This window comes from Podarcis tiliguerta (genome assembly GCF_965153285.1).
Source record: "Podarcis tiliguerta genome assembly, chromosome: 2".
Classification (NCBI taxonomy): domain Eukaryota; kingdom Metazoa; phylum Chordata; class Lepidosauria; order Squamata; family Lacertidae; genus Podarcis; species Podarcis tiliguerta.
In genome coordinates this window covers 66,814,620-66,836,071 of record NC_139535.1, presented here as the reverse complement: position 1 = coordinate 66,836,071, position 21,452 = coordinate 66,814,620, and the positions used below count along the sequence as shown (strand labels likewise).

Below are 21,452 nucleotides of genomic sequence, written 5' to 3'. Positions count from 1 at the left end.
TACATTATGATGGTTCACAGGCATGCAAAACCTCGATGTGCAACCAATCCACTGATGGCATTTCCAGTAATTCCTTCTGTTAAGAGACACCCAATGTCTTCCTAATGAAATAATTACCTGATAGTTTTAAAGCAGGCCAATGACTTACTGTGCAGTGGATATATATTTTTAAGTCCTTTCCCTTTGTTGTTACACTTGTAGGATAGTCAGCGATTGTTGAGTCTTATAAAACAGGGTAGTCTTTCATGAGGTGCCATGTTCTTGGAGAGATGCTTCTGGAAAATCTGACCATCTCTGTCAGGAAGTGTTTGGAACTAGAAAAGTGTTGTATGTGGTTAAACCGTCACAGCTTCCATTCTGCCAGAACTCTCCAAAGTACACAAAAGGACAATTCTGACAGGTATTTGAACATAAGAGTGCATTGGTTGCTAAGGAAATAAGTCTGGCTCCACAGGTAGGCCCTGATTGTACTTCTGTGACTGAAAGGTATTCATGTTGAAAAGCAGCAATGTTGAATGTAACTTCGTAGTTCAGGAGAACACTCATCAGACTATAGGCAATGTTGAAGTATGAATATTTTTGGCAGACTGTTGTCCTCGTTGACCTTGCATGTTGAATCTTAAAATCATGCTCTTCTAACTACCTTTTCATTTCCCTAGGTTTTTAAACCTCCAGCCATATGCTGCAATTTTATCTTTTGTTCTTACTCTTGTGTATGCCGCCTGGTGTTTCATGTGGTATCTATACATTTCTATGCTTTAAATATTGTTAAGTCACCTAGGATATACTTTGAATTGAAAGGCAGGATGCAAATGTTCAAAGGAAAGAAAACAACAAAATGTTGTTGTTTTTACTTTCTGGATCTAATATTGCAGTCCTATATATACATTGTTTGGGTTTAAGGGCCATTGAAATTAGGGGTGTATACTAAACATGAGATTTAGTTTGCATCCCTATTCACTGCTTTGGAGAACAGCTTGTTTCGGTTCAGAGTGATTTGGAGACTACCTCAATACAATATTCAAAAATGACTATTGGAATTTTTTTCCATGTGATTAGAAAGTTCCAATCAGAGTATAACCATGGACCTAAATTAGTATCGCCATTAATTTACAACCCAAAGGGACTAGCAGATAGCTTTTAACTTCCTTGTCACTATATAGAAGGGAAGAAATGTAAGCTAATTTAAATATTGCGGTCTGTTTATGAACATGAGGACCAGAATATTTGTGCCACCTTGATTTGTAAATTTTGCATAAACACAGAGGACTTATGTTGTTTGTATTTAGGAACATATTGCATTTTATAAAAGGTGTTGATGAATCAAAATATTATTCAAAGCAAAGAACAGAATTATTACTATTGGGTAGGAAGCTCTGTTTCATCATCAGATGTTGGCAGTTTAAATTTGTCCTGTTATAAACCAATGTGATACACAAATGAGATGCACTGGTAGCCCAACTCAGACTATCATCTGCTCATCCATACGGTAGCTAATTGAGATAATTTCTGTGCCTGTCATTTTTCTCACTTCTATTTCAAGCCCAGGTAAAGCTCACTTGAAGTTGCCATTCTCATGCCAGAGCTCATGAGAAAATTATTTTTTAGATCAGTGAAAAGCAGCAGCATCTTGTTGGGTGGGGTGGATCTTAGGTTTGCCATACGTCTGGGCTATCCTAGACTCTTGAACAACAGCAGAGAACTGCTGAATCAGAATAAATGGCTATTTTGAATTGTAGGGATCTTGACTCAAGTCCCCACTCAGTCATGAAGTTTATTGGGTAGTCTGGGAGAAGTCAACATCTCTCTGGGAAAAGTCAACACCACCTCCCATGTTTGTAGTTGAAGTTAAATGGAAAACCAAATATAGGATATATATAGTTCTATAGGGGAAAGTTGGGATATCAATCTGATTAGTAAAGTTGTGTTGTTGTTTTTAAAGCAGAACATGGAAACTGACATTGTGCCATTAAATCATACTACCACCTGTATAGTATAGACTATTCACATTTTGAATATATAATAATATATATAATATAATAATAATCTGGGTTTCAGGAAAGGATGTATAGCGACATAGAGAAGAACAGAGAAGAATTGCCATTGTAAAGCAAGGAAAAGTTAGACCATACCTCATGTGTTAGCCTCCCAGTATCAGAATAAAATTGCTTGCTCCCATTGGATTCCATCCATCCCCAAGCAGTTGATGGGAAAACCTCAAGTAATATGAGGAATGACCAGAAGCTTATTGATTTCATTGCTGTATGTCTGAGAAGAAGAAAAACAACAGGATCAACCAGAGTCAATAGCAACATTCCGTGCGGACTAGGTTCACATTTTAACACTATTTCTGGAGTTATCATATAACTTGAGTAGCTTGTGAAGATTCCTATACCAAAGCAAATAATATTTGCATTGATGAAGCAGTAAGACTTATCACACCAATCACAGTTTTAATGCACCTGCATCTTACCAGCTGATGTCCAAACTGAGTTTCAGCATGGAGTGAGGTTAACAGAACTTTCATTTGGCTGTGCAGTCAGATGACCACGTTGCCCCTTGTGATGCCCAGTAAAATATCCTGGATATCTACCCTGGACAAATTTGTAGATCTGTAACTTTGCACAGGTGTAGGGAGCCTTTGGCCCCACAGGCGTTGCTGTACTACAGCTCTCATCAGCTCCAGCAAGCATTGCAAAGTGATAAGAATTGTAGTTCAGAAACAGCTTGAAGGCCAAGGGCTGTCCATCCCTATTTTAAAGGGTTTAGGTATGTGTGGTGGGTGTTTGCGTTAGGAAGGACTGCATTTTTGGTTGGTGGGAGTGAAGAGTGGTGTGTATAACTGCACTTTCATTTTGATGGACAGATATTCATTCTGTTTCATAAGCCTGCTGTAGAAAAGGGAGGGGGAGTTCACATTCATTGCTCCACCCACTTTTTCCTCTGGTCCCACTAAAAGGTGCTAGGTAAAGTGGAACCTTGGTTCTCAAACGGCTTAGTTGATGAGCAAATTGGATCCCGAATGCCGAAAACCTGGAAGTAAGTGTTCCAGTTTTCGAACATTTTTCAGAAGCCTAACATCTGATGTGGCCGTTGGCTATTGTTTCCGGGGCACCTGCGCCAATCGGAAGTGGTGCCTTGGTTTTCAAACGTTTCAGAATTTGAATGGACTTCTGGAATGGATTACGTTCGAGAACCAAGGTACCACTGCATAAGCAGCCTTGCATGTCTCCAGTCAGTAGAGGGCAGTGCTGAGACTAACAGAGAGTCAGGGAAAATATACCTTGTGGTTTCCCACTAAATGTATATGTTCTGTCACTTCCTTCTGCTCTCCCCCTTACCTCTTCTCTTCTACAAGGCAGCCATGAAACTATTGTGTAGACATAGAATCCAAAGCCATCCTTGTGAACATGAAGTAACTGTAAGTGAATAACCTTTGTTTCTTTTACCAGTGGTACTCCTGTGTATTTTATTTTGATTTTTTAAGCCATGCTAGTGGTCTGTGATTGAAACTATGGGTGGAGGTTTGGCTCCAGCTTCCAAGCTGTTTTAACTCTGCTAAATAGTTATATACTATATAATATATGTCTATCAATTTTATATTTTAGATCTGTCAAAGGGAATGTGGCCCTTGGGCTGAATTGGATTCCCTACTCTGTTAAAGTATAAGAAACGTTATGCTTAAATTAACAGAACACCAGCATTAAGGATCAGAAGACAATAGGGATATGAATAGAGTGACAGGCAAATTAATACCTCAGATGGGATGTATTAACCATGTCATCAGCACAGTATCATAAAATCATCTTTTCACAGAAAAAATCTGCCAGACAAAGCAGCTCATGTGTGAACAGATGTCTTACTAGTGCGTAGAGCCGCCAAAAACATTTCTAAGAGTGCATTAGTTTTAGTTGCTAAAAGAGGAAGACATTTTCCTGCCTTAACCATATTCAGGGATTGAAAGATTTGTGCAGTACAACCTTACATGCATGCTTGCTGAGAAGCAAGTCCTTCTGAATTCAAGGGGGCTTTTTCTGAAAAAGTGTGGATAGGATGGCAGCCATAGATTAGATGTCTATCAACTTCTTATAATCTTTATGGAAATTTCAGGAAAAAAGAGTCACGTGAAGATGCACAAGTCAAGACTCTAGGATCCAGTTTGCTGCATCAGCACACATTGCTAGATTTTTATTTTATTCCTATTTGGGGTGGGTGGGGAGGGAAGAGTAAAATGAAATGAGCCACCATTACACCAAAATCCTCCAGCTATATTTCTCTTACATAGCATACCTGGTAGCTTACAGGAAGACAATGACCTATTGCGGCTCCCTGTCATTATTTCTTGTTTTGAATTTAAGGGTGTGAGTCTGCAAGCCGTAACCTGTTTACTTTTATCTCTGGATGCATCCAGCACGTTAGGCCCCTTTAAAAATATTGATGATGATAGCAGAACAATGGTCACTATGGTAAATCCCGGCTTCCTCTCTTATACTAGGCCTTTACAGTGTGAGCATTCTTGTTAGGGTGGGGGAGAAGTACCTGGTTATCTGGCACAATCTACTTGTAAGGGAATATCTGAACCAGAAAGGCTAAAAGGCTGCCATGAATAAAAGGCAAGGACATTAGGGCTGAGCATGCTGCCTCCCCCCCACCCCAATCCAGTTTAATTTTCACAAGTTAATACTGTATCTCATTTGAGTAAAAAGTGCTTTTACTGGATGCAGCTCCACTGGGAAATTTGCATTATTTTGACTGAAATGGATTGCATACACAGAGAGAGAGCGCTGCACACCAGTGAACAGAGTCTGAAAGAAAACACACCAGTGCAAGACCTACAGTGCAACCATGTGCATATCTACTCAGAAATAAATCACTTTGGGTTCATTGGGATTTACTCCCAAATGTGTGTGTATAGGACTGCTGCTACAATATGATCATTTCCAAAAGCAACTGTGAAACATGAAGACTTTCACAAAATTCTGATCCGGTTTCATAAGGATACATACATAGTTTTCTGAATCTCCATTGATTTCAAAGAAATGTGCATAACTTTGGATTGGATCCTTAGCCTTTATACAATATTTTATTTGCAACTCTTTCTACCACTTAATCTAAATTATCTCATTAATCTTTGCGGCAACCCCATTAAATGGGTCACTTTAAATATCCTCATGCAATAGGTGAGGCAGTGGGATGGCTTACACAAATCCATAACCAAATAGAAAATTAAGTGCAGCTCATAAAGGTAAAGGGACCCCTGACCATTAGGTCTAGTCGTGGCCGACTCTGGGGTTGCGGGACTCATCTCGCTTTATTGGCCGAGGGAGCCGGCGTACAGCTTCCGGGTCATGTGGCCAGCAGGACTACGCCGCTTCTGGTGAACCAGAGCAGTGCACGGAAACGCCATTTACCTTCCCACTGGAGCGGTACCTGTTGATCTACTTGCACTTTGTGCTTTCAAACTGCTAGGTTGGCAGGAGCAGGGACCGAGCTACGGGAGCTCACCCCGTTGCAGGGATTTGAACCGCCGACCTTCTGATCAGCAAGTCCTAGGCTCTTTGGTTTAACCCACAGTGCCACCATGCTCTGATGTATTTCCTCCTGAAGCCTGATGTTCAGAAGAAAGTAACTAAATCCAAAGAATTAATCACTTTATTAAAAAGGGGGGGGGGGGAACCAACTAATTATGCTGAACTCTGTCTCCACTGCCACCATTTTGCGACCAACAAAGTAATTGCATCACCATTTTGTGGTTTGAAGAAGCTGTAATTTTAAGTCGTTTCAAGTGGGCCCGAGGGTAGAAAGTCGGGGAACACCATTCTTAGAAGCTTTGGCAGTAAGGTTTCTGCTTCTAACATCTTGATGTCAAACCAGCAGATGTGTCTTTCATTAAAACTCTTCATTCTTAAGCTTGAAGTATGAAATAAGCCCTCCAGAGCTAACTTCCAAATCCACCTGCCTGAGGATTAGGCTGTAAATAGGGAAATGTTGGGTCATTTTGGGTGGAAGGAAGGTGAAAAAGATCACATGCATTAATAGGGAATGAATTTATACATTAGAGTTCAAGCCAAGATTGAACAGACTCCTTAAACAGATTGTGCTTAGAGAGTACAAGACAAAGAAGACTGTTCTACTCTCGGCACCCAGACTGTTTAATATTTCCCACCGCGCATGCCAGGAGAGCAGTTTCCTCATCATGCTTTAGAGTGCTTTCCCTGCCTAAAATCAGATTTGCTGTCAAGCAATTACCAAGTTGGTGATAAAATTTGTGCAGAGTGAGTTTTAACATACTTTGATTTAAATTACTGGGGTTAAATGCAATCAAACCCATATGCATATTTATGAGCACCTCATCTTGGGTTAGATTCTGCTTAAGAAGTGCAACTTTTTGTGTGCAGTAGAGAAGGGTGGCAGAAATCTGACCCAATACCAAATGCAATCTAGGATAATTATAAGAAACACAGAGGGTATATTCCAACATGGGGAATGTTGCATTAGTTTTCCTAATGGCTATTAGTTTTCCTTAGGCTATTAGTTTTCCTTAGGCTATTAGTTTTCCTTAGGCTATTAGTTTTAGCCTGGAGAAGAGGAGGTTAAGGGGTGATATGATAGCCATGTTCAAATATATAAAAGGATGTCACATAGAGGAGGGAGAAAGGTTGTTTTCTGCTGCTCCAGAGAAGCAGACACGGAGCAATGGATACAAACTACAAGAAAGAAGATTCCACCTAAACATTAGGAAGAACTTCCTGACAGTAAGAGCTGTTCGACAGTGGAATTTGCTGCCAAGGAGTGTGGTGGAGTCTCCTTCTTTGGAGGTCTTTAAGCAGAGGCTTGACAACCATATGTCAGGAGTGCTCTGATGGTGTTTCCTGCTTGGCAGGGGGTTGGACTCGATGACCCTTGTGGTCTCTTCCAACTCTATGATTCTATGATTCTATGATTCTATGATTTCCTGATTATAATGCTAGTGTTTCTGCCCCCATTTTCTAACATTCCTTTCACATGTTTGTAACTGTTGTGTTATGGAACAGTGGCTTTTTAACTGATATTGGACAACATCGCTACTCCCTCACACTTTGTACATGTGTGGACTTCTGTCCTCACACGATTCACCCATGAAAACGGCAGGAAAGAATGGTATGCCAGCATGCCTTAAAATTCATCACTTTACTCCCACAATTTTCTGGGTTAATGCGTATGCAAACCAATTAGCACAGAAATGAGCACTAAACTTCCACAATACTCCACTAAATTTCCAGAAGTGGCTTTTGCACCGTGTGAAAGGTCATATATTACATGGAAATTAACAATTAGGGAAATGTCAGGGAAACAGAATAACTGCTATATGTGGATGCAGCCTGACGCCATTACCAGTTTAAAATATTTGTAGCAGATTCTGTGTCGTGTGTGTCTCTGCAACAGTAGTCTTCTTCAGACATTATTTAAACTGCTTTAAAAAGTCAGGGTTCTAAAATGTGTGAGGAGCCTCTATGAGTACAGAAGGCCCCTCTCGACCCAGTCCCCCTGATTACAGTGCTCAGGTAAAGAATGTCGGAAGCAAGCTAGTACCCTTCACACAGTTTCACATTACATACCAAAATCTTGAACCTTAACCACCCAACCCAATAAATGATTATACATTCAAGTAATGACACATCCTCGTGGGTCTGTCCCATGTTGGCATCGAATACCATCATTTGGGAAAGGGTGAAGTGTTTTTTTGCAGTAGGTAAAAACCTGCATTCACAGAAGTAGCTGAGCATGCCTGTAGAGTTAGCCATGTGGTTTGGATTCCCAGCAGTGGTCACGCTGCAGATTTTGGCTCCGAAAAAGAAGAAATCTCTCTCTCTCTCTCTCTCTCTCTCTCTCTCTCTCTCTCTCTTCAAGTAACATTTTTTACAGATCAGTTTCATTTGTTGAGACATTAGGAAGAAAAGGGGGAAAGATGAGTGGGGGTGGGGTCGGGTGGCGATGTTTCCATTTTACTTAATATATGTGGGGTTTTGTGTCAGCGTCACTTGTGCAGGTTCTCTGCTATTCACTTGTGTTTCTTCGGTGGTGAGAGAGGTTATATCTAAGCACATTTTTTAAAAAAGCATGTTTTAAGAGAAATTTGTTTTCAGTGCATTTAAATGCAGACTTCATAAAGAATTGTTAAAGGCCAGATTGATGAGGAAATAATACAGGACAGGCCGGAATTATGGGTAAACACATTTTAAAGTGGCACAGAGCAAATATGGAGTGATCTATCCATACAACCTTGTTCTCCAGCTATAGATAGACTTAGTTATTCTTCATATGGGTGCTGATGTCACAAGCATCCACTTCCTTATTCCTAAGGGGAACTAAGGAGAGGTGTGCTTATTACTGATTTATCTATTATTTACTTAAAATATTACCTCATCCCTACATACCCAACCAATCATGGCACCCTACATGAGAGGGTATCCTGCAGAAAGCACCTTATCAGGAGGTCTGCTCCCTGCACAGTGTTGGAATCAGGTATTTAGTGTGGTGGGACCTACCCTTTGAAAGTCCCTCCCATTGCATGTCAGACAGGTGCCTTCTCTGCTGACTCTTTGACATTGGGTTGATTGTATCCCAGCCAGGTTCTGTATTGAATATGAAACTGTTTTATTGTGGATGCTTTTACTGCCCTTATTCTTTATTGTGAAACACCTGTGAGATGTTCATAGTAAGGGAATAATAAGTGAAGTGAAGTGAAATAATAAATATGTCTGCATACACATTTATATCTAACCCCTCTAATGCCTAGGCACTAATCTAGTGGCTTCCTGAAAAGGCCCTTGTGACATCTGAATAATGTCAAATGCATGCAGTAAAGCACTCCCCATACTAAATGGAAAACATGTGCAAACAAGAAGAAGAAGAAGAGGAGGAGGAGGAGGAGGAGGAGGAGGAGGAGTTTGGACTTGATGCCCCGCCTTTCACTCTCCTTAAGGAGTCTCAAAGCAGCTTTCCCTTCCTCCCCCACAACAAACACTCTGTGAGGTGAGTGGGGCTGAGAGACTTCAGAGAAGCGTGACTGGCCCAAGGTCACCCAGCAGCTGCATGTGGAGGAGCGGAGACGCGAACCCAGTTCACCAGATTATGAGTCCACCACTCTTAACCATTATACCACGCTGGCTGATAACAGAATGGGGGAAGCACTAAAACAATTGCACTTGCAGAAAATGCTGCTGCTGTTAGGGTAAATAGGTCCCGACACTGGCAGGATCAGTCTCCTTGTACCCATCCTCCAGGGCTGGATTCTCATGCCCAGTAGTGTGAGCTGCCCTCAGTGTGTGAGTCATGGAATGAGTTGCGAAATGAAGGCCCTCAGTCTAAAAGTTAAAACTCCATTCAACAGTCTTGACTCTCACTGCGCGAAGGCTACCAAAAAAAGAGAAAAGCTCAACACTTCATGTAATTCCACAAGCAGCACTTCTCAGTGGCAGACAGCGCACAATATGCCATCAAATCTGCCCACAAGCTAACAGCACTTGCCTTTCCTCCCTCATCCACGGATTCCTTTGTGTTTGAAATAAAGAACACAACTACATCACCAGTTCAGAAGAAACCATTCCGACTCCCAAGACCATCAAGCTGTCTCAGAGAGTGCCACCCATAAAAGTAAGACAATGGGGTAGTTCACAATGAACAAGGAAACTAGAGTGCAAAATACAACAGAGCAGGTGAACCACTATTCTAAAAATAGCTTAAAACAAGCCATGCACACTTAGAAGATCATATGTTTGTATGTCTAGATGTGTGTGCGTGTGCGCGCACACACACACACACTTATATCACATGTTTCATAATGCAATTTCCAGAATACTTCCAGTATAGAGCTATTAGAAAAAGTAGCGCTATGGAAAAGTTTGCCAAAGAACGGCCACTGAAAGTTAGCCACAAAAAGAAGGACAAATCAAACCTTTCAGGCATTGTCAGTTCAGCTGCTTTATTAGTTTGAGCACACGAAAAGAAATACAATCAGCTTCCAAAACAAATCTGGGCTTCACTTCCTCAAACAAAGTTGCTAATTTGTTGCAGCAGCTGCATAGCTGTGAGGCTTGGAAAATAATTTTACTGCCCATCAGTTTTATAAAATGCTGCTAATCCTAGGAAAATTAATAGCACAATTCTATACTAACCCTTTCAGCAAACCATCATGAAGTTAAATTACAGTTCCAATTAATTATCTACACCATCTCGGATTAATCTCTTAGGCTTTGATGAATGAGATGCCTAAATGGCACCAAGTATAATGTGTTACATTTTGCCAGGCATTCCATTTGAGACAAAGAGCATTTGTAAAAATTTACACAGCAGAAAACTTAGCACAGGGCTTTCATTTTGCCCCCTGTGTCAGTCTCACAAAGTAACGAAGTATTGAGTTTCCCTTCTTGTCAATGCTGGGATGATCAGGAAATAAACAAAGCAGCTAAGATGAAACACTATCACTATTAGCTCTGTTTCAGGACTGCACAAACTTTCTGCATCACACAGCTTATTTTGGAGGAATATGTAAGTACAGTGGAGATTTGATTCATATGAACACTCTGCATTTCAGCCAGGATTACTCTGAGGACGTGGTGAGTTGGTAATATTCTGAGGAATTTGTAAGAAGCACAGAGGATGAGGATGATGTAAATTGGATAGCTCAGGTGATTAGAGTCTGGTGCTGATAATGGCAAAGTTGAAGGTTCAACCCCCATATGGGTTGGCTGCATATTCCTGCATTGCAGAGGGTTGGACTAGATGATCCTGAGGGTCCCTTCTAACTCTACACTTCTATTATTCCATGAAAATGATTTTGCTTGTCTGGTGCAGCAATAAAACTGCTACCACATTTGGAAAGCTAAGCAGGGTCTGGTCCGGTTTCAAATTGGAGGGGGAACCACGTGCTGAGTTTCCTGCATTGCAGAGGGCTGGACTAAATGACCCACAAAGTCCCTTCCGACTCTACAATTCTATGATTCTATGACACACATTAGGGACATTTGTGAAGATGTATAGAAGAAACAACTGTTCAAGCCCATAAGAAATATTTTAGATTATCTGTATCCACAGATATATTGTACAAACCAGGCTGAAAGATAGAAACTCAATCATAGACAGAGTAGAATTGATCCTTGGTTTGAATATCTTGGAAAGAGCTGATAAAAATGAAGCAAGCAACAAATACTGTACCCATGTTGAGGAAATATACTATTTTATCTTTGATGCAGCTGTGTAAACTTTATGATACACAAAATATCACAGATGGATCTAGTATTCTTATATCTGTCTGAAGGAGAAGTCATTTTGCATGGACCAAATAAAAGGTTTCATCTAAATTACTCTGACTACATCCCCCAAATAGCCTGGTATGTTAATAGAAGCTGCAGTCACTTGTCTCATTTCATTGCTTTTGGATTTGGGCTAGTTCCCTCATATCAAACATTTCAAAACATTCCATGTTTTGGATCAGATCACTTCCCCACACTTTTGCAATCTGCTAGCAATTAGGAACAGAAAACCAATTAACCACCCATGCACTGCATTGAATTGTAACTATTTTTAAAATCAGTATTTTTCAGTGCAAACTAGAGCATGCATGACATTCTCCCAGCTTGCTGTTGAAGTCAAGCAGACATTTCTGACTTAAAGAAGTGGTTCCTATACCAGAACATCAACATTATGCATGTCACCTTGTCATTCTGTATTATTAATGTGACCTTGAAAAAATGTACAAGCAGCAAATGCTTCTTTGGATTTTTATTTACTGGATACATTTTCTATATTTTGCATGAATCAATGTATGTAAGTATGTGTAACATTGTTCCCATTTTGACCCTCACCTTATATTTGGTGTGCTATAGCTACTTTTCTACACAAATCAAATGAAAACTGACTTGTTAAGAAAAATTGAGTGAATTCATGTTAAAAGCTCAAGCAGACGCACTTGTACTTAATGGAACTTGCAGTTCTGTCTGATTGGGACTTTCTGTTGAACATTTGGGGCAGAAGACATAATGTCTATTGTAATCAGAGCTGTGCTTGAACCATTTCATGATTTGAAATTGCTAGAAAATTATTAGCTATTATTGGCATGAGCTGCTTACAGAGTTGTGGAAGAAATTAGTAGTTAAAAAATTATGAAAGCTAAAATACTATTAAAAAGTTTTCTCAACATTATAGGCCATAAGGTTAGTGGAGTAGACCACCAGATATTATTATAATGAAAATAGAATTTGAGGCATTTCAAACTCAATACGTGGAACAGAAAAGGAAAGATTTAAAGGTCGTATGAGTATCAACTTAGTAAAGAAGAGAAAAGCTGTGCAAGGGCATGGTACTTTTCTGTGCTGCTTTGAGATCTATCAACAGAGCCAGCCTGGTCATTGGGTAGGTGGCAGAAGTTCCCCAGGCAGCATGTCCATGGGTACATCATCCCCTTTGCCAGTGGCAGAGAAGTGCTGCCACCATCAGTGCTGATTTGGGGCAAGATTGAGTCCATTTGGGGTGAGAGCTTGCCCAAAATTAGTGTGACTGCGGTTCTGTTTCTCTGCCAGTGGTGGATGCAGCGGGCCACGTGGCAGCGGCAGAACAGGCAGTGGAGGCAGGAGCAGGTAGGTTGTGGCGGCAGTGGCAGGAGTGGCGAGGCAATGCGGCACTTCCTATTTTGCCTCAAGTGGCAAAACGAGATACACTGCCCCTGCCTATCAAGGATGTTGCAAAAACAGCAAGGAAATGCCATTCATCTTGATTTTAAAAGGGTTGTGTGCCCTTGAAAGATCAGTTGCATAATGTGTGGATGCTGATTGATGAAACTTTGTTGCTGCAAACTTAGTTAGCCTCCATGACAATGTAGTTCCTTCCACCAGCATATGCATTAGTTGCAACCCCTCATAGTCTAAAATAGCCTGACAAGTTATCTATTCACTTAAAGGTAAAGGTAAAGGGACCCCTGACTGTTGGGTCCAGTCACGGACGACTCTGGGGTTGCGGCGCTCATCTCGCTTTATTGGCTGAGGGAGCCAGTGTACAGCTTCCAGGTCATGCGGCCAGCATGACTAAGCCACTTCGGGCGAACCAGAGCAGCACACGGAAATGCCATTTACCTTCCCGCCGGAGTGGTACCTATTTATCTACTTGCACTTTGATGTGCTTTTGAACTGCTAGGTTGGCAGGAGCAGGGACCAAGCAACAGGAGCTCACACCGTCGTGGGGATTCGAACTGCTGACCTTCTGATCGGCAAGCCCTAGGCTCGGTGGTTTAGACCACAGCATCACCTGCGTCCCTATCCATTCACTTGGGAAACTCTAAAACAGATCTTGGCAATTTTGTTATACATGGAGCTTCCTTTGAAGACTTCCTGGAAACTTCAGTTTGCAGTCTAGCTGCTGTGTGCTGAGTTCATGCAGACTGGTCCCAGAAGTTTATATCACACCAATAATAATAATAACAGTAGTAGTAGTAGTAGTAGTAGTAGTAGTAGTAGTAGTAATACAATGCTGGCTCATTTATGAGCACAATTCAAAGTGCTAGTGCTTACTTTAAAAGCACAATATGCTGTAGTACTTGGGTAACGCAGGAACCACTCTGTACAACATATACCTGTCTAAGTATTGAGATTATTATTGCGGGGTGCCTTCTCTGGGTGACCTTGCCCTCTGAATTGAGGGGATGATGAACAGTGAGAGGGCCTTGTCAATTGTAGCACCATGCCTGTGAAATGATTTCCCTAAAGAGGTTTGCCTAACACCCACCTTGATATCTTTTGGTGTGAAAACCTCTCTCCCCCCCCCCCCCTTCCCAGGCCTTTCTGGTTAGTTTTATTCTGCCATGATGCTTCTGTTTTCTTTATCTCAGGTGCTTTAATGTGATATTCTAATTATGCTGCTGCTCTCAGTCTTCTTTGCTTTTATGGTTTGTTAGCCACCCAAACAAGATATGTGAACGGAGCACTTTTAAAGGTAAAAATGCACAGTAGTAGTTTAAAGATGATTTCAGAAAGTAACACTGATTTGTACTTTTAAGAGCATAAGCTCACTTTCAACTGAATGCCATTTCACATGAATGATAGTGCTATTAAGAAGAAATGGACAAGAGTCTATGAATGATGGGTTAAATACATGCAGTCAACTGTAACCTATAATCATTGTTAAATTTGTCCTTCCAAAGTATGCATTAAAAAACAAGGAATGCTACTTCTCTGAAATGAAATAGTATCAGTTTCCTCTACTGAATGTCATGGAAAATCTATTACATTTAGCTGTTTAACCAGGACACAGCAATTATTGAGGGCAAAGCATACCTAGGTTTTCAGGGCTGTGCAGGAAAAGACACTAGGGGAAGGAAGCTAGCATGAACATCAGAAGACATCTATCTGCCCTACTGAACTTTGGATTTTCCCTGTTTTCCCCCTTTCCTTTCCTTTTTTTAACAAACAACACATCATTCTTTTTAGAGATTTAAATCCAGTGTAGCAGCAGAGGCGACACCTAGGGGCAAAACAAGGAGAAAAAGCACAAGTGCAACTCTAAGGCAGAATTTCAGAACCGCAGCTCATGGACAACTCATCCCTGCTGTATGTAACCCAGTTGAGGGCTACCCCACACAAAGACCAGTATCCTTGTTGAAGTACCAGATGGCTGATCCATAATATTACAGTGTGTTAAAGGACAATGCATCAGATATCTGCCAGTATTTTCCATAAAGACAGAAGCATACAGCAACTAACAAATGAGGACCCAAGGTATTTAAAATGTTAGAATTTCAGCATAAATAAAAGGAAAGTGTAATATTGGATTAGAGGAAGAGTTAGATAAGAAGAAACCTCCCTATGAAACTTTTCAAGTTATTTCTGGACCAAAACACAAATCCTGAAGATATTCTGGAGCATTTTAGCATCTTGTCAGAGAATATAAATCCTGTAACTCTTAAATTAAAGCATAAGAAGCATACAGTGTGGTTTAGACTGCAGTCCTGTGCCCACTTACCTAGCATTGTCCCATTGGATCCCATGGGGCATCCCTCCAAGTAAATATTTATATGAATGGATCCTAGAGGATCTATCAGTCATTTGTAGATTGTCTGTGCCTTTCCATGGAAGACAGTCATGGAATTATATAATCTTAGAGCTGGAAGGGACCCAAGGGTCATCTAGTCCAACCCCCTGCAATGCAGGAATCTCAGCTAAAGCATCCATGACAGATGGCCATGTCTCTAACACATCACTTGTTTTAAATAATGTAAGAGTGCTTGTCTCTGCAACAGTGTGGTTCAGTGTAAGTCTGTTGTGATAAAGCTATTGGAAACAGCATACAGTGAATGTCTAACTGCATGGCTACTGTTACACCACAGCCTGATCTTTCCAATATTGCCAGTTTCTTTTTCTAGCTGTGCTGTAAACATCCAACTATCTTCCCATTTTAGAGAACTCTCAAGGCTTTGTCTTTAGTCCATTTCTATTTTGCCGCAAAAAGGATAAGATTAGCAAAGCACAAAATGTTTAGTTTTACATATCTTTGAAGATGGTTGCAAGTATTTATTCCATATGCTCCACTGGATTATGCAGAATACGCACAGTTGTATTTCTACAGCTTCTATAGGGAGGAGGTGCTGCAAAACTTTTGATTATGCAAAAACAAAAATGAATAAATAGTTGGTTGCCTAGTACCCCAGTTGTAAGACCCTGCCTGCAGTCTTGCATACTATGAGTCAGCGCCATCGAACCCAGTGGGACTAAACTTCTTAGTAAACATTGATAGGATTGGACTGCAACCTACTTCTTCAAGTTAAGCAGTACACTTAGTGTGCAATTTAAATAGAAGTATGATGAAGAAAAGTGGTTTGTGTGTTTGTAGGACAGGGAAAGCTACTTGGGTATTTTAATTTAATGCACCATTGTATTTTAATTTGTGAATGTTTTTGCCATTCTCTAGAGTGGGCCAACAAGTCCAAAGCACAATTTACCTAGGTGTTGATATGAATAAGTCCCTAGATGGCTTGCAACATGCAAAACAAATGAGGGACTTCGTGCCATTTCTTTCTTAAGTTAAGGACTGTAAAAGATTTGGCCAGGAGTTCTGCATCTCTCACATGGCTCTCTGCCCCACTGCAGGACAACCTGGATTCTAGCATATTGAGCTCTGAAAAACTATTCACACCGCTGAACTAAGGAATATAGAAAAGAAAGCCTCCCGCCCCGCCCCCCGCCAAAAAATCCCCAATTCCCCGAGCTCTGTCACGAGCAGAGCGGAACTGGAAAAGAAGAGGAACCCGAGGTCCTCTGGCCAAGAGGACAGAGCAAACCCGGTCGGATTCCCGGAGCATCTTTCTCGGTCCATCCGACACTCGCAAACGCTGCAACTGAGGCAAGGCAGATATAGAGGAAACTTGAAACCATCAGCCCTCACCGGCAAGAAAAGGGGTGTCCGGAGAAGAAGAGAATTTAGCAAAGGTGAACTGCCCTAGAACGGCCATTCACCGCGCTCTCCGCGCCGGGCTGAATTCTCTCATAGCCATTCAGCACCACAGAGGTGGACAGTTCCCTCCAGCAAGAGCCGGGGATGGCACCAGCCCCGTCCTCCCCAGCAATCCTTCTCCGCCCTGACGTTACCGCACCGCCTCCACCCCGAATACCATTCATACTGCACCGGGGAGCAGGAATCGCTGCGCGCCCCGCCGGCTTCTCTGCCGACGAAGTTAACCGGCGTGTAAACTCTCGCTCGCTCTTTAGAGACTCCGCAGAGAACCCAGAAGGGAACATGGGATCCTTTGGGGGAGTCACCCCCACTTGGATGATCCATGAACCTTGTTGAGAATCGGGGCTGCTGGGGAGGAAAAGAAAGGAAACGACTGCTCGGCTACCGGCTCGCCCATCCTTCGTCCACCTGGCCGAGGAGATCAAAGGCTTACCTGTAGCGGTCTTCCAAGCGCGGCAGACGGAGCCTCGGGATGCAGAGCGCCGCAGCAGCAGTGCCAACAGCTACTGGAAGAGGAGACGTCAGAGTTTGGGGGGCTTTCTTGAAACACGCAAGATCTTCTCCAGGAAAGGTGGATGGGGTGGGGGTGGGATGAAGTCTGCAAGAACGTTTGGAAGGGCGAAGCGGGAGGAGATCGCGAAAGGCTGGCGGCGAGCGGGAGAGGGAAGGGATAGGCAGCAGGGGAAGGGGAGAAAAGCGAGCTGGAGCGGAACAAAAACAGACGAAGGGGGCCGGAGGAGGAGCCGCTTCGGTCGCAATCCAGGCGCGAAGAGGTGCCAATGCTGCTTTGCTGAATTCCTGCCCTATTTCTGCTGTCTGGACCGGCGCTGCATGACGTCAGCGGCGTATTTGCATATCCCACCCAATAGCTGACACCTGTGCTGAAGGGGGGGGGGGGGGGGAAGCAGAGGCGGCAGTCCCAGACGCGAAAGGAGGGAAGGCAGCCGGAGATGTTGGCTAGCTGGCGAAGGGCAATGGAGGCTGCGGGGCGCCCAGGTGTCCCGCTAGGGGTTTCCTGGGCTCCAACTCTCATCAGCCCCAACCAACCTGCCGGAGGGAGCGGGGCTCGGGTGATGGGCACCTGGAGTCTCTGAACGGCCTGCCAGTGAAGTGAGAATTGCTTTTTCCCTCTGCGCAAGTTTGGCCCATTATGAGGCGCACCGAGGCTGCCCCTGGCTGTCTCTGTGTCATGCTTGACCAAAGACGGCCTCAGGGACGGGCACTGAAAGTGGTGTGGTGTGGCAAGCAGCCCAGAGAACCCTCAGTTTCACTTTTCTTCCCAGTTCTCCTTCCCTGAGCAACCTTTTCCTCCCGGACATAGGAGGAAGCTCTGTAGAGTCTACACTGGTTGGCAGCGTCCCTCCAGTGTCTCCCATCCCTAGCTGGAGGTGCTGGGAGCTGAACCTGGAATCTTCTGAAGCAGCTGTTCTACCACTGAGCTGCATCCCCTCCTTCTCAAACCCTGGAGAGCTGCTGCCAGTCAGTGCCAACAATACTGATATAGACAGAAGAGTACAGGCTGACCGTTAGGAAGCGTTTTGAGTTCCCAAACACCTTATCAGTGTGTCTAATCCCAACCACTGGCAGAAGCGTCTGAGAGAGCCTTAGGTCATCCCACCACATCTTTGCCTCCAGTGGTGGCCAGGGATGGAAACAACCTCTCCTCTTCTCCTCAGACTCAGAGAGAAGGAAAGGCAGGTGCATTTGCACAGCCACCAAAATGGGCAAACAAGATGCTTCTTTGCTTGCTTTCTCCCTGGGTGGTGGTGGATTGGGCCCAGCACGGCCACTCAGAGTGAGCGAGAGGCCATTGGAGGTGGATGCTCCATCCATCTTCCCCCTCATCTGCTCAATTACCACTTATCCTTCACTGCTCAGCTGCCTACTTCCAAAAGAAGGCTTCTGGGGCTGGACCTGCCGAGCCCCATCTTGCTGCCCAGCAAAAGAGAGGGCAGCTGAGCAAGGTGCTGTTCTTTGCTGCCTCACCTCTACCCTCTCTCTATGTAACGTATCTGTGTGGATTCATCCATTCTTTGGAGCTTCCTCCCTAGCAAGTATGCACACTGGGACTCTGTGGTATACCATGTCAGACCATTAGTCCATCTAGCTCAGTATTGCTTGCACAGGCTGACAGTATCTCCCCAGGGTTTCAAGCAGGGGATGTTTCCAACCTTATCTGGGAACTTTTGCTTTTAAGAAATCTAAACCAACACATGTTGCTTCAACCTAGAGAGCATTGATCAAAACAAATTCTAATGCTTTACAGCCAATTCCTATGCTCAGTTCGGTTGCAGCAGCACAGCCAGTTTGAGGCTATAGAAGACTCTTGGCAACAGTACCTTTGATGGGCTCCTAGCCTCCCCACTCACCAGCAGGCCTAATTCTCCTTGTTGCACTGTCCAGATGCCTCTCATTTGTTCATTTGTGCTCTCTCTCTCCCTCTCTCTCTCATGGTGGTGGTGAGGATGTCTAATCTTTGCAGCTGTGCTGCTGAAAGGGAGAATGCAAGTGAGTGACCAGAGATAGCTGCTGCAGCTGCAAGGTACACAGCTCTGTGTGTGTTGGCTAGTGCTCATTGGGACGGGTAGGGCTGAAGGCAGAAAGGCTAACAGTAGGTGGAGCCAGAGCCAATGATAGGCAGAGCTTACTCATTCTAGTTCTGTCCCTATCTTCTTTCCTGCTGACTTCTACATGGGCAATGTCAATACGGCATATGAAACAGGCTCTCTTGCAATCACTTGTTTGGGTTAAATGCCAAAGGGAGCCTTCAATTCTGTATTAGGCATAAAATGCAAAATGGGACAATTTAAGGAGTAAGACGTGTGGTGCATGGAATCAAGTCAGCTGGAATCATGTCCCATCCAATTTAATAAATCTCAACCAGCCCATGTTACTTTAAGCTGGAGAGCCTTCAGTGAAACAGATCTTAATCCTTTGCAGCCCAGTCGTTTGCATACTGACTCAGAGGTTGCTCAGGGTGCAATATAAACCTGCTGTTTCTCCATTGTTTCCCTGACGAAACAGGGTGATTGCTTCTCTCCATTAAGTTACATTTAAGGCATGGCCTCAAGCTGCATCACCTTTAGGATGCCTTCCAGTTTTGGGGGGAAATCCTTTGAACTTGACTAGGAAATAATAAATTATGATTTTCACAGATACTGTATTTCTAAAATCCATCTTGGAACAATACCTTTATTAAAGCAACCAAGATAGTGTGCAAGCTTATGAGTTCTCCAGAAGGCTAGATGATAAATAGAGAAAGGGGGAGTGGAATGATGGGGAGCTGGTTTGTGATGAAGGTCATGGAGTTTGCATCCGGCCACCATCTTAAGATGTAATGTGTGAGGGGGAGGCAGACATTCAGATGTGGCTCTGCCAGGTGTTATGCAGGTTACTGGAGCATGTATATCATGCTAATGTTCTTGTTTACAGTGCAAACATCCACCAAGAGGTAAGATCCATTGAGCTCAATGAAACTTACTCCCCTGTAAGTGTATATATAGGACTGCAGTCGTTCATAAGACTTACACCCATGGCTTGAACTTCTGAGAGACTGGAAAAAAGGATTCATGATTGTTGTCCTTCCCAACATTTCTCTTCTGTTGTCAGCGTCCTCTGGAGGAAAGATCAGGGAGACCACTTAAAATAATCTAGGCTGGTGATCTGTCTTTAAGCCAGGCTACTTAGAGTGCAATAAAACTAGCAGCTGGAACTTCATTGTCTGGTAACTTTCTTTTTGCTCTGTACTTAGCTACTTGAGACGAGTTGTTTGGGTTGTTGTTTTTTGTTGTTGTTATCTTGAATTTGTCCTATGTTTGCTAAATTGATTGTTGATAATGAATGGGTGTTTGTTGTAAGCCCCTTTGGCCATAGCTTACTGTGGAAAGGTGGCATATATAAATAAGCAAGAGCAAATCAAATACACCCACTTACCTGGGAATATCTCCCCTGAATCCGAGAGAAATTCCCCTAGAACTCTATGGGACTTCCATCCGAATAATAATGTATAGGCTAACACTGCCAGTGTGCTTGTGATTGCACCCATGGTCTAATGTTCTTCCATTAATTTATATCTGCAGCTGACAATTGCAACTTATGGACAATGCATTGCAGCTACCAGCTACATGCTCCATTTTGTTAAGGTCCATTGGCATTTGTTTTTATTTATTTAGAAGACTAGAAAAACAAATATGAAAAAGAACAAAGTTAGAAGTATTGTGCTTTTAAATTTTTTTAAAAATATATATTTTTATGAAAGATTTTTTAGTTTACAAAAATGTGTGCATTGTCTCTTGTTTCAATTTGTTTTCTACAACTCAGTTTCATTTGTTGTGAGACATTACTGTTGCATGCAGTGTTAGGTTAGGAAGAAAAGAGGGGGAGGGGTGAATGGTGAGTGGGGTGGGGGTCAGACCTGCTAACGTGTTTGCAAAGTGGGATCTAAATCTCAAGAATAACAAAAAAATTCTGGTAAATTATACTGATAGCCATTGTCTTGAAATAATTGATATATCTATCATTCCAACACAGTGTACATAAAGCCACATTTTTCACAAGTTGATTTCCACACTTTCAGTAAAGAAATATTCAGAAGCAAATCCTATTAATATCAATGGAACTGAGTCACTAGCAAGTGTGTTCAGGATTGCATTCTTAATTAGGAAATTTGACTCTTTTAGATGTCTAACTCAATTTGAAGAATTAATATTTGTTGCTAATCAAGATGGGATATATATTTGCACACAAACACACTTTACAAAAGCTTTCCAAAAGAAGCAGGGGCAGGATAGAAAACTGAAGGTTGGAGACTTCCCCTTCCTCTCATCTCCCCCCACACCCACATAAACTGTTCTGGGCGGGGCTCCGAGACAGAGGAGAAGATGGGAAACCTCTTTTGTACTAGTGGAAGTCTGCTGCTCTAGTGGAACATCTGTTTTGTATATGAACTTTATATAAAGACGTGTAGAACAAGC

General features: G+C 42.6%; 1 protein-coding gene across 3 annotated transcripts in view; it reads right to left on the bottom strand.

The window, feature by feature from the left end:
• The window catches only part of FSTL4 (follistatin like 4), a 343,973-nt gene extending 326,601 nt beyond the window's left edge, over positions 1-17,372 (bottom strand). For all 3 annotated transcript variants that reach the window (XM_083428816.1, XM_083428817.1, XM_083428818.1), the window contains exons 1-2: positions 16,913-17,372; positions 2,133-2,268 (exon numbers count right to left, since the gene is read on the bottom strand). In XM_083428816.1, coding sequence (XP_083284942.1) covers positions 2,133-2,258 — 126 coding nt within the window. In that variant the 5' untranslated portion in view covers positions 2,259-2,268; positions 16,913-17,372. The remainder of the gene's footprint in view (positions 1-2,132; positions 2,269-16,912) is intronic.
• Between the last annotated feature and the right edge of the window lie 4,080 nt (positions 17,373-21,452).